The 11,522-nt window shown below is 48.7% G+C and overlaps 1 protein-coding gene across 2 annotated transcripts in view; it reads left to right on the top strand.

Moving 5' to 3' along the window:
• The window catches only part of Vwa5b1 (von Willebrand factor A domain containing 5B1), a 56,205-nt gene that overhangs the window by 28,895 nt on the left and 15,788 nt on the right, over positions 1-11,522 (top strand). For both annotated transcript variants that reach the window (XM_021161535.2, XM_029475849.1), the window contains exons 9-14: positions 994-1,104; positions 3,230-3,432; positions 3,883-3,997; positions 4,324-4,509; positions 6,652-6,823; positions 8,623-8,813. In XM_021161535.2, coding sequence (XP_021017194.1) covers positions 994-1,104; positions 3,230-3,432; positions 3,883-3,997; positions 4,324-4,509; positions 6,652-6,823; positions 8,623-8,813 — 978 coding nt within the window. The remainder of the gene's footprint in view (positions 1-993; positions 1,105-3,229; positions 3,433-3,882; positions 3,998-4,323; positions 4,510-6,651; positions 6,824-8,622; positions 8,814-11,522) is intronic.

Genomic DNA, 11,522 nt, shown 5'->3' with positions numbered 1-11,522 from the left:
TGTGTGTGTGTGTGTATGTGTGTGTGTATTGCATTTATGTGAAATGCAAGCTCATGCACCTATTCTCATGCATGGAGACACCAGAGCAGGATCCTGGGTGCCTCCCTCTATCCATTCTCGACTGACGCCTTTAATACAGCATCTCTCCCTGAACTGGAAGCTCACCTTTTCAGCTAGGCTCTCCAGCCAGCCATTTCTCATGATCCACCTCTCTCCACCCACCAATGCTAGGGTGGCAGGTACCCACAGCCATGCTCGGATTGTTGTTTGGATTTGAACTCTGGCCCTCGCATGCAGATAAAACACCCTTTCCAGCCCCACAACTGTCTCTTAGCACTTGTATCAAGTTCTTCTGATAGTGCATAGCTACAGATGACAAAGATCTCACAGACTCAGGAGGCCAAGAGGCATGATTGAACCCTGGATACCACGTTTACTAACTGGATGCTCTTCCACCAATCATTTGCCTACTCTGTGTGTCCATCTTCCCATCTGTAGAATGGGCATACCAATGGACCTGCTTGCTGGGGGGCAATTAGGAAGGCAACACACTTGAAGTACATCATTTGCATCAAATAAAAATGAGCCAAAAAGATCTCCATGGGATCCATCACTGGTTAAAGGCAGGGTGATGCTAATGCAGGGGCCTTGGGTGAGAGCCAGATACCACTGGGTCAACCATGTGATCTCCCTTCAATGTCAAGTTTGCTTTGGCAGAGAGGAATGGGCAGACTCTGTGCTCCTCACCTCTGAAAGAAGTGCAAGAGGTGACGGAACTCTGAGGCCATTGCAGAGTAGCTGAATAAAGAGGCCTGTGCTCATCGCTTTGATGGGTCAGCCTCTGGGATGGCAGACTTTATGATACATGAGGAAGGAATGCTAGGGGCACATAGGGTGGCAGATAGGTGGCTCCATGCTGGCACTGGTGCGTGGTGACAGAGTGACAGAGCCCCTGTCTGAGTCCTGAGAATCCATCCCTCTCTTGCCTGGCAGGAGGCCATGCTGGTGGCCCTCAAGAGCCTCATGCCAGCGTGCTTCTTCAACATCATTGGTTTTGGATCCACATTTAAGGCAGTCTTTGCTTCCAGTCGGATCTACAATGAGGTAAGTCTGGGCCTGGGTGGGTGACGGGCAGTGTCGGACAGAGGAAGGAGGCAGGCACAGCATCTGAGGTTATCCTGGGGATCCTCAGATGCCGCCTACCCAGGGAGAACCGGAATCACAGCTGGGGCAGCAAACTAAAGCAAGACTGAGGTTACTGAGGCCCTCGGAAATCCTCTGCCCCTTACAGTAGAGTCTGTAAGGACGTGGGGGATGGAGAGCAGGGACGGAGGATAGAGGACACATGCCCATGACCTGCCACCCACACCACAGCCTCTATCTCTTGAAGACTGTGGGTTCATGCAAGGCCAAGTTACAGAAGTGGATGGTGACAGACAGAACACTTAAGTGACCAAGTGGCTGCGAATGACTGTGGGGTACTTACAAGGCTAAGGCTTAGCTGCTATTAAGAACAAAAGCAACCAACCTGGGCCATTCTACCCAGAGCTGAGAAGAGAGGAAAGGAGAAACAGAAGAGAGGGCAGGAGAGTGGGAGGGAAGGAGGGACATAATTGGCTACTTACTACTAAAAGCAATTGGATGGGTTTTTAAAACAAAAGAGAAATCCACATTAAGCCAGGGGTGGCAGCACATGTCTGCAATCCCCGCACTGGGAAGGTGCAAGCAGGAGAAGCAGGAGTTCAAGGCCAGCCTGGGCTATATGACGCCCTGTCTCAAACAAGTAAGAATAAGATTGTTGACCGTTGATTGTTAATTTTTAGATCTAGATAATCAAAAGGAAAAAAAACCTTAAATCTTTTTCTGCTCATCTTCTGTGCATTTACACACATTTCAGGTTGAGATTAGGTCTTCCATACTGTACGTGACTTACTTTGCTAGTCTTTCTTGAAGATGTTTTCATGATGGAAAATGTCCATCTGTGACATCATTTTAATGACTGCCTCGCCCACGACAGAGTGGGATTTATTTAAGAAGCCTGGAGACTGGCCTTTCCATGGTCCCCATGTCTTTCTTTTTAAAGATTTATTTATTATTATATGTAAGTACACTGTAGCTGTCTTCAGACACACCAGAAGAGGGCATCAGATCCCATTACAGATGGTTGTGAGCCACCATGTGGTTGCTGAGAACTGAACTCAGGACCTTCGGAAGAGCAGTTAGTGCTCTTAACTTCTGAGCCATCTCTCCAGCCCCTTCCCCATGTTTTTCTAATTGGTCATTTTTTGCTTATAGATTTCCCATGCATCTTTGCCTGTCTCCTGGGCATGCATTCAAAGCGACTTATTCATCATAAGACTGGATGTTGACAACATTGATTATTATCAACTGCTATCAATGTTATCATTGATTGCTATTTTTTTTTTAAGATATGGTCTTGTGTAGCCTAGACTGACTCACACTCTCTTGAGTGAAGTACTAATGAGCTTGAAGTACTAATCCTTTAGCCTCCTCCTCCAGAGTGGATGGCAGGTGTACTCCACCACACCCGGTTTGTGTGGGAATGGAGCCTAGGGCTCTCCTTTCTGCTAGGTGAGTTACTCCACCACACTAAGCCACGCCCCCACCCTCAGGACTGACCATCCCTTCCAAGTCCCCTCCAAGCACTGATATAGAAAGAAAGTCCTCCTGAGCCAGGGACAGGAGATTGTGTCCAGAGGAAATCAATTCCTACTGCAATGTCATCTACCTGGTGCCAGGAATCCTCGGGGAGCCAGGCACCACAGGCCAGCCTAGGAGGGAGAGGGTCTACAGCACAAGCTGGGAAAGCAAGCTGCTTCTCAAAGTGCCACGGGCGTCCGTTCCACAGTCAGACTCACTGTTCATGTCTGAGGGTGCCCAGAACTGTGTTTTCCCCTCCCTGTCGCCTGCTTATTTGTGCTGGGGAGTTAAGAGCTCAAAATCCCACCTTTTTTGGAGGTGCTTATGTTTCTGAAGAAGAATCCAGAAAGGATATTATTATCATTATTCTGCAAATGGTGACATTTTAGACATTGGTAGGGGATAAGTTACAGCAAGTGACTGAATCTTCTCCCCTTGGGTGGACAGGGGTGTGGCTGAACTACAAGCCAGAGATCAGAGTTCACCTTGGGGTGGGGTGGAGTGGAGGCACTTAGAGACACCATGCCCACCTAGGACCTGTCTGCCCTACTGTGGTTCTTTCCTACAGGAGAACTTGACCATGGCATGTGACTGCATCCAGAGAATGCAGGCTGACATGGGAGGCACCAACATGCTCTCCCCCCTCAAGTGGGTCCTGCGGCAGCCACTGCGCCGGGGTCACCCACGGCTCCTCTTCCTGATCACGGATGGGTCCGTGAACAACACGGGGAAGGTTCTGGAGCTGGTACGGAATCACGCCTCTTCTACCAGGTCAGCCCAGCCTGCAGGTCTGTCTCGGGTCCAGTTCTCCTAGGCTACCTGAGGTTAAGGGAATCCCAACCAGAACAAACTGTGCACTGTCCCAGAGGGAGAGGATAACACCTACAGTTCCCAGAATGCCCTGTTTCCAGGATGCTCCCCAAGTTTGTATTTTTTACCTCTCACAGGATGAGGAGGAGCTGTCCACAGCTCTGCATGCGTGTCCAAATGCAGCTTTGGGAAACCTGCTGATAGTGCTCCCTGGGAGTTGATTGTAGTGTGTGTACTTGTGTGTGTGTGTGTGTGTGTGTGTGTGTGTGTCCCTGTCCCCATGATAGTTCCTCCTCCCTAGCCTTTTGCCTGAAAGCAGGGCCATCTTCAAGCTGCCTCTGCTGGACCATGCTCTGTCTCTTATCCCACTGGGGACAATAATACAGAGTCACCTCTGTCCCTGTCCCTCAGGTGCTATAGCTTTGGAATTGGATCCACGGTCTGCTACCGACTGGTCAAAGGGCTGGCGTCTGTATCCAAGGGCAGCGCAGAGTTCCTGATGGAGGGGGAACGGCTGCAACCGAAGGTACATAGAAGGGCCTCCAGTGTCCCCCAGTACTGCAGAAGCAGCAGCTCATATAGGCCAGAAGGTGATTGAAGTGTCACTCACCCTGGATCTGAGCTCTGTGCTGGGCCATTGAGCCTTTATAAAATGCTTTTCTCCTTTATAAAAGCTCAGAGACAATGGAGAAGATCCAGTCCAAGAGTCTAAGGAGGGGTATCTACTGCTGGATCAGCTACCCCAAGCCTGCTGTGCCTTCCTCCTCTCAAGCTTATCCTTTATCTCCTCATCTGTCCACATTTTCCTCACATATCTATCTACTCTGTGTTCTGTTTGACCCTCTCCAACAGATGGTCAAATCCTTGAAAAAGGCCATGGCGCCAGTGCTGAGCGACGTGACTGTGGAGTGGGTCTTTCCCGAGACCACGGAGGCCCTGATCTCTCCCGTCAGCACCAGCTCCCTTTTCCCTGGGGAACGGCTGATGGGATATGGCATTGTGTGTGATGCCTCCTTGTACATTTCCAATTCCAGATCTGTGAGTACCCTGGATACATGAGAATTGTCTGGAGAGCTGTCTCCTCACCCCACTTACACCCTCAGCACATCCTTTCAGTCCCTCTTTAGGAAGCGCTCACTCTTTATGGTCCGGTTTTTAAGGAGTTACAAACTCAATGCCTAAAGTGACTAAGTTAAAATGAATTTAGTACATCAAAAGACAGGAGCTGGGGGCGTGGCCCAGGAGCCGGGGGCGTGGCCTAGGAGTCAGGGGCGTGGCCCAGTTAGTAGAGTGCTTATGAAGCTAGCATGAGGACCTGAGTTCTATCCCAGGGTAGAAATGCCAGGTACAATGGCATGCACTTGTCTTCTGAGCCTTCTCATGCATGTGTGCACATGTGCATGCGTCACCTGCTATGTGCACCCCCACACACAGGAACATACATACCCTCTTGCTTGTAATAACAAACAGGCATTAAAAAATTAAAATGAAATGAAAAAGGGAAGCCATGAATGAGAGCAACCATGACTGAACTCCTAGTTAAGTCAAAAGGAGCACAGGGGAGTATATCCAGCGGCCTGGGGTTTCTTGACTGGACCGGACAGCTTCCCTTCATCACACTGAAACATTTCTGTACTGGAACACAGGCCAGGCCCATGCATTGAACAGGTTTCTAAGAATAATTGGAATGCTATACCAGGTGTCCAGGATTTTTAACTGTTAATACAAATGTTTTGTGGAAAGTGGGCTATTCAACTATGCAGAGAAATTTCTGAACAAAATACTGGCCACCTTTTTAATGTTCATGTTTTATTTAATTTTTAAATGTACTTGGATTCCCCGGAAAACACACATTCCCATAGGAAGGACCCAAGGAGGTCATCAGTTCGTTCTCTCGGGCTGGTGAAATAGTTCAGGCAGGAGAAGTGCCTGCCTCACAAGTATGTGGAAACTTTCTGCCCCAGAACCCACATATTGAGGAAGCATGGTGGCACCTACTTTTAATCCCAGCACTGGGGAGGTGAAGGATCTGACACTGAGGCTTGCTGATCAGGCACTTGAGCCTACTGACAGACTAGGACACTGAGAGACCTTGTCTCAAAGGGACAGACAGTGTCGAGTGTTGCTGAGGATGGCCCCAAGGTCGGCCCCCGCTTCCACACACTCACCCCGACACGTGTGCATCCTCGTGTATGTGAACAGACATACAAACATGTGCACACATGCATGCACCATTTTCTTCAAAGTTCCATTTTCTTCACCCGTGAGACTGGCCATGTTTTCTCCTGCTACTGGCAGGTGTTGGGTAAGCAGCACCTTCCTGTGCCGTTAGTGGCAGAGGGACTTGCCATCACCTGCCTGGGAGGCCATCTAGAAATATCTTGTGAAATTAGAAATACTCAGATCTTTCGATCCAGAAATGTCCCTCCTGGGATGCTGCCCCGGAGATGTAATAGCAGTGTAATGGATTTACGACCACAGATTTTATGGCAATAAAGACAAAAAGCCATGGCACAAAAGTGGAATGTTAGAAAGCCAGATGTGGAAGAGGTCAGCGGGCAGAATGTTTTAAGTACAAAATTCAAGATGCTAACAAGTGTGCATGATCTGATTTCTTTATAAAATAAATCATGCCCTCCAAAGGTGTGCCGTGTGTGTGTGTGTGTGTGTGTGTGTGTGTGTGTGTGTGATGAAGAATAGAATCAAAGGACACATAGGTTATCTATTAGGAGACAAGAATGTCATTTAGAGATACATTTCTAGAAATTTGCAGTGAATGAAGTCAGTGTTTTTAAATAGCACTGTAATATATAAGAAGGGATTCTCTCTCCCTCTCCCCCTCTCCCCCCCCCCACTTTTGCTTTCGAGTTGTGTTGTTGAGACAGAACTGTACTTTGTAGCCCAGGCTGTCCCAGAACTTGCTGTGTAGCCCAGGCTAGCCTTGTACCACAGTTGCATAGTTCTGGGATCACAGATGTGAACCACAATGTCCAGCTCCATGTTCACCATCTCTTGCTCAGAAGTCAGCCTCAATTCTCTAAATAAACAAGGAGGCACTCTGTCTTTACTCTGATGGACTCCCAGAGGTGGCCTCATACCCCAGCCTCACTGCACGCCCTTTGCTGTCCATAGAAGTCCTTGCTGAGTCTAACTTCTCTCTCTTCCTTCTCCCCTTGCCAGGACAAAAGGCGAAAGTATGGCATGCTGCAAACTCAGGAGTCCAGCAGCTCTGTCTTCTACCCCTCACAGGACGAGGGACTCAGTCCAGGCAGTGGAAACTGTGCCAAGAAAGTCAACCAGGGGCAGACCAAAGATGCCCATCCATGCAATGGAGACTCCCCCACCCATCACGGTTGGTCCTCTGCTTCCTGTTCTGTCCCCTTTGCCACGGAGGCCATAATGATTGCTGCTTTATACTGCGCACTGACTGTGCACTAAGCACTTGATGAAAACAATCTCTGGGACCAGTTAACAGCTGTGGGTGTGGATGTGATGGTGCCCACTGTACAGACAAGGAGACAGAGACTGGGATCTCAGCAACTGACTAAGATCCTGGATGCTAATGACTTGATCAGCCTAGACCTAGCTGCCTTTTGTGGAGTGCGGTGCTATTCTCAGAGAACATGTACTGGCTGTTTGACAAGGATCATAGTATGTGTGTGTGTGGCGGGGGGAGTTAGGACAGCTCCTCCCCCCCCCCAAAAAAAAAGCTTGCTTTAGTCACAGAGGCACAACTGGTCTTAACTCTGATAGAGCAGAGCAACAGAGACCACAGCAGGGACCCCTTCAGTCGAAAAAAATATATCTGCTCAAGATCCATAGGCAACTGAGGATGGTCTGAGGTTGTGGGAAGGGAGAAGGTGTTCCTGGTAACAGAAGCACTCAGGCAAAGTCGTGAAGGTGTGGCACATAGAAGGCACTGGTTATCTGCTACTTACCTAATTCCAGTGTCCTCCGATCACACTGTGACTCTAAAAGGGGGTGGGAGGGGCTGGTCAGTGGGTAAAGTGCTTGTTGAGAAAGCACGAGAATCTGAGTTTGGCTCCTTAGCACACACACACACACACACACACACACACACACACACACCGCCCAGTGCTGAGAGACAGAGACAGGGAGATGCCAAGTGCTTGCCCGTCAAGCTGATCTAGCTTATGAGTGAGCTTCCGTCAGTGAGAGATCCTGCCTCGATTCAGCAGCACACATATAAAGTTGGAATGATTCGAAAGAGATTAGCACAGCCCCTGCATAGAGGTGACAGGCGAATCCATGAAGCATTCTGTCATGTTGAATAGATTCAACATGAAATAACAACAACAACAACAACAATTGGGCCTTAGGGAGTGGCTCCATGAATCAATTGCTCACCACAAATCAATTGCTCACCACACAGGCAAGAGGACTGATCAGAGTTCCAATCCCCAGAACCCATTTAAAAGTAGTTGAGTGGAAAACAATTGAGGAAGATCCCTGATGTCAACTTTAGGTCCTATCTACACACACACACACACACACAGAGACACACACACACAGACACACACACTGGTGAGGATAGGAAGAACAGTTCCTGAGAAGATAAACTATGGCCAGACCTGGCAAGGCTTTGGATGCTAAGGGAGGCATCTGCACACATTTCTTTAAGAAAACAGGAATGTAAGACATCTCAAAGCAGCCTGGCAAATACAGAAGTGGATGCTCACAGTCATCTATTGGATGGAACACAGGGCCCCTAATGAAGAAGCTAGAGAAAGTACCCAAGGAGCTAAAAGGGTCTGCAACCCTATAGGAGGAACAACAATATGAACTAACCAGTACCCCCCCCCCAGAACTGTGTATCTAGTTGCATATGTAGCAGAGGATGGCCTAGCTGGCCATCAATGGGAGGAGAGGCCCTTGGTTTTGCGAAGAACATATGCCCCAGTACAGGGGAATGCCAGGGCCAGGAAGCAGGAGTGGGTGGGTTGTGGAGCAGTGTAGGGGGAGGGTATAGGGGACTTTCAGGATAGCATGTAAATGAAGAAAATATCTAGTTTTAAAAAAATAAAGGAGAGAGAAAAAAAGACACCTCAAAGCAGGAAGAGGGCATTTAAGTCCCTTTCATTCCCCACTACCCTCGACCCTAACAACTCCCTCCTCACTACCCTTGCCCAGGTCTGGATGTCTCCCAGCGGCGGAGAGCATACAGCACTAACCAGATCTCCAGCCACAAGACTTGCCCAAGGGCTACCACAGCCAGCGACCCCACTGGGACTGCCAGGAGATACCCACTGCGAAAAGCCAAGGTGCAAGACCTTGCCAGTGAGAGTGGCTGGGAGAGCCAGCAGTGGCAGACTGATCTGCAGGTACCTAGGAAGGGTAGGGTCAGGGGAGCTGGGAGGAGCTCCGCTTGACTATGACCACACACAATGACAAGGGCAGGTGTTTGTCACATGAGAGCACTGAGAATCAGGTAGAACGCAGCGTACAGCTTCGTCTGATGTCAAGCCTCCGGGTGGTGTTAGTTTTCATTTGAAGCATGTTTATTGATGACCCCTCAGGCTGCATCATCGCTGGCTTAGTAACACACCCCTCTATCCTTAGCTGCACCTTCTTCTGCCAACTCCTAATGATGCTTTCCCAGTCATGATGCTCGCTGGGCACCGAGCTTGCCCGGTCCCTGCACACAGCACTTCCCCCTTGGGACAGGGTACCTGTATAGTCCCTTGTCATTAGGCTTCGTGGTCCCTGGGAGAGGAGGATGATTGGAGACCAGCCACCCTCACTTGTTACAGATATACCAACTGAAGGTCAAAGAACTTACCCAGAATCACACAGCTAGCCTGTGGATTTGACCCAGAAGCCCTTACCCTCTGGGACCTTACTTTTTCTCCACCACACGGATGCTCCTTCCATGGCTGGACAGTCACTCAAGGCCAAGGAAACAGGAGTCAGAGCCACCATAGGAAAGGTCAGCAGTGTCCTGTTAGGTCAGCCCTCCATAACCTCAGGATTGATGCTATCAAGGCACTGCCATGGGGGTTGGTCTCAGGCATGATAGAATGTCTCCAGGGTCGGGAAATAAACACCACCCAGTTGAGACCACTATGTTAAACCACATCACTGTGCTAAATGACAGAAACCATGTAGATTTGTCCTGAGTATGTGGGTCAAAACAGCTTTTCCATGTTCTCCAGTGTGCCTGCCCACTTCCCACCACCTCGTTATGCCTCCCATTCTCCACGTATAAATGAGCCCACATACCACCTGGCCCCTGGGGGCTCTCCACTGGGCTTTTCCAGGGACCCCTGGTGTACTTAAGACATGTTAGCCTTGGCATCAAGTCTACTCTTCCTCATTTCAGAACCTCTTTAAACCTCAACTGCCTCATCTACAAAATGAGGAGAATTGTATGTAGATGGGTGAGCCACCATCCACCAGCAGATAACTGACTTCAGGTGGGAGGAGGCATCAGTGGGTGTGGGATGCAGTCCCGGCCCAATGTCTGGCTGTAGCAAAGGCTCCTCAATGGCAGCTGAGCCCGCTGAGTGCCACAGGCAGGCTAGCTGCTTTTCTTTCAAGCTCCCTCCTTAGCTCTTCCTCCTCTCCTGCCCCCATCAGTTCTCTCTCTCTCTCTCTCTCTCTCTCTCTGTGTGTGTGTGTGTGTGTGTGTGTGTGTGTGTGTGTGTGTGTGTGTGTGTGTAGATTCCCCAGAGAATGGTTGGGTGAAAGGCTAGTGTGTAGATGCCTCTGTTGCCATGGAAACTGTAGCAGAGTCTATTTCTCTCTGACCCCGTGTGGGTGATGGTGATGTCAGTAGAGAATATCTCAGTCTCTTGTGGGTGGAGGGGTCAGGGAGTTGGAGCTGGGCACCTGCCCCCTCAAAGGCACCTTTAAAAGTGGCCAGTCTCCCTTCTTCCATGCCCTGAGTCCTTGACCTAGAGACAGGAAGATACTATCCCTTTTATGAAGAGGCATACCCCCAATACATACTAATACATACCTAATAGCATAAAAAGGCCCCCAAGGTTTACTGATATCCCCAAATTTCATTCCACCTGGTAAGCGGTTACATCATTCCCTACCAGGACATGTGTGCGGTCTAAGAAACAGGAAATTCATTTTAGCTTAATGGTCCATCACAAAAGTAATACATACTTGGCATTTGGAATTAAATCCTTCAAAAAGTTCAGTTGGGTATAAAGTACAAATGAAGTCTCCCTCCGCTACACCAACGCCCACCTAATTCTGAGGACATCTTTCTAGAAATACCATGCGTATGCACGTATACACAGAACACTCGCATATTTTAATAGCTGCTTATGCAAATTATCCTCCAGCATACCATCTTAATGTTTTTTTAAAATACATTTTTATCTCGTTTGTTTCCTCTGTGTATATGACTGGGTGAGCAAGTAGGCGTGCAAGCGGAGGTTCAAGGACAATCCCTGGGAGTCAGTTCTCTCTTTCCACCATGTGGGTCCAAGGAACCAAACTCGCAATGTCAGGGTTGGCGCCAAGCCCCTTTACTAACTGGGACATCTCACTGGCCCTCTTAATGCCTTTTGAATTCAGTTTTATATACAGTGAAATCACAGTCTGTTCCTGATGAACAGTTGTCTGTGGCTGACATTGAGATCTGTCATACATTTAAGGTGATTTTTTTTTCTCAAGTATCTTCCCACAGTGGTATGAGGAGATCCTTCTTTTCGGTGTTGTGTAATACTCCATTACATGGATAGACCGCAACCTCTTCACTCTCTCCTATTGATGGAGATGTAGGTTCCAGATCTTTTATTTAACATCAGGCTCTCTCTGTGCATCCCTGGCTGGCCTGGAACCTGATGCATAGACCAAACTGGCTTCCAACTCACAGAGATCTGCTTCCCTTGATCCTAAGTGCCGGGACTAAAGGCATGTGCCACGTCACCACACTGTTTCCAGATTTCTACTCTGATTATCCATATCGTGACAAATACGCACAGCTTGCATGTGTTACTCTGTGTATTAGTCAGGGTTCTCTAGAGTCACAGAACTTATGGATAGTCTCTATATAGTAAAAGAATTTATTGATG

This window comes from Mus caroli, chromosome 4, assembly GCF_900094665.2.
Source record: "Mus caroli chromosome 4, CAROLI_EIJ_v1.1, whole genome shotgun sequence".
Taxonomy (NCBI): Eukaryota; Metazoa; Chordata; class Mammalia; order Rodentia; family Muridae; genus Mus; species Mus caroli.
Note: the sequence above shows the minus strand (reverse complement) of the source record. Positions and strands in the feature narration are given on the sequence as shown.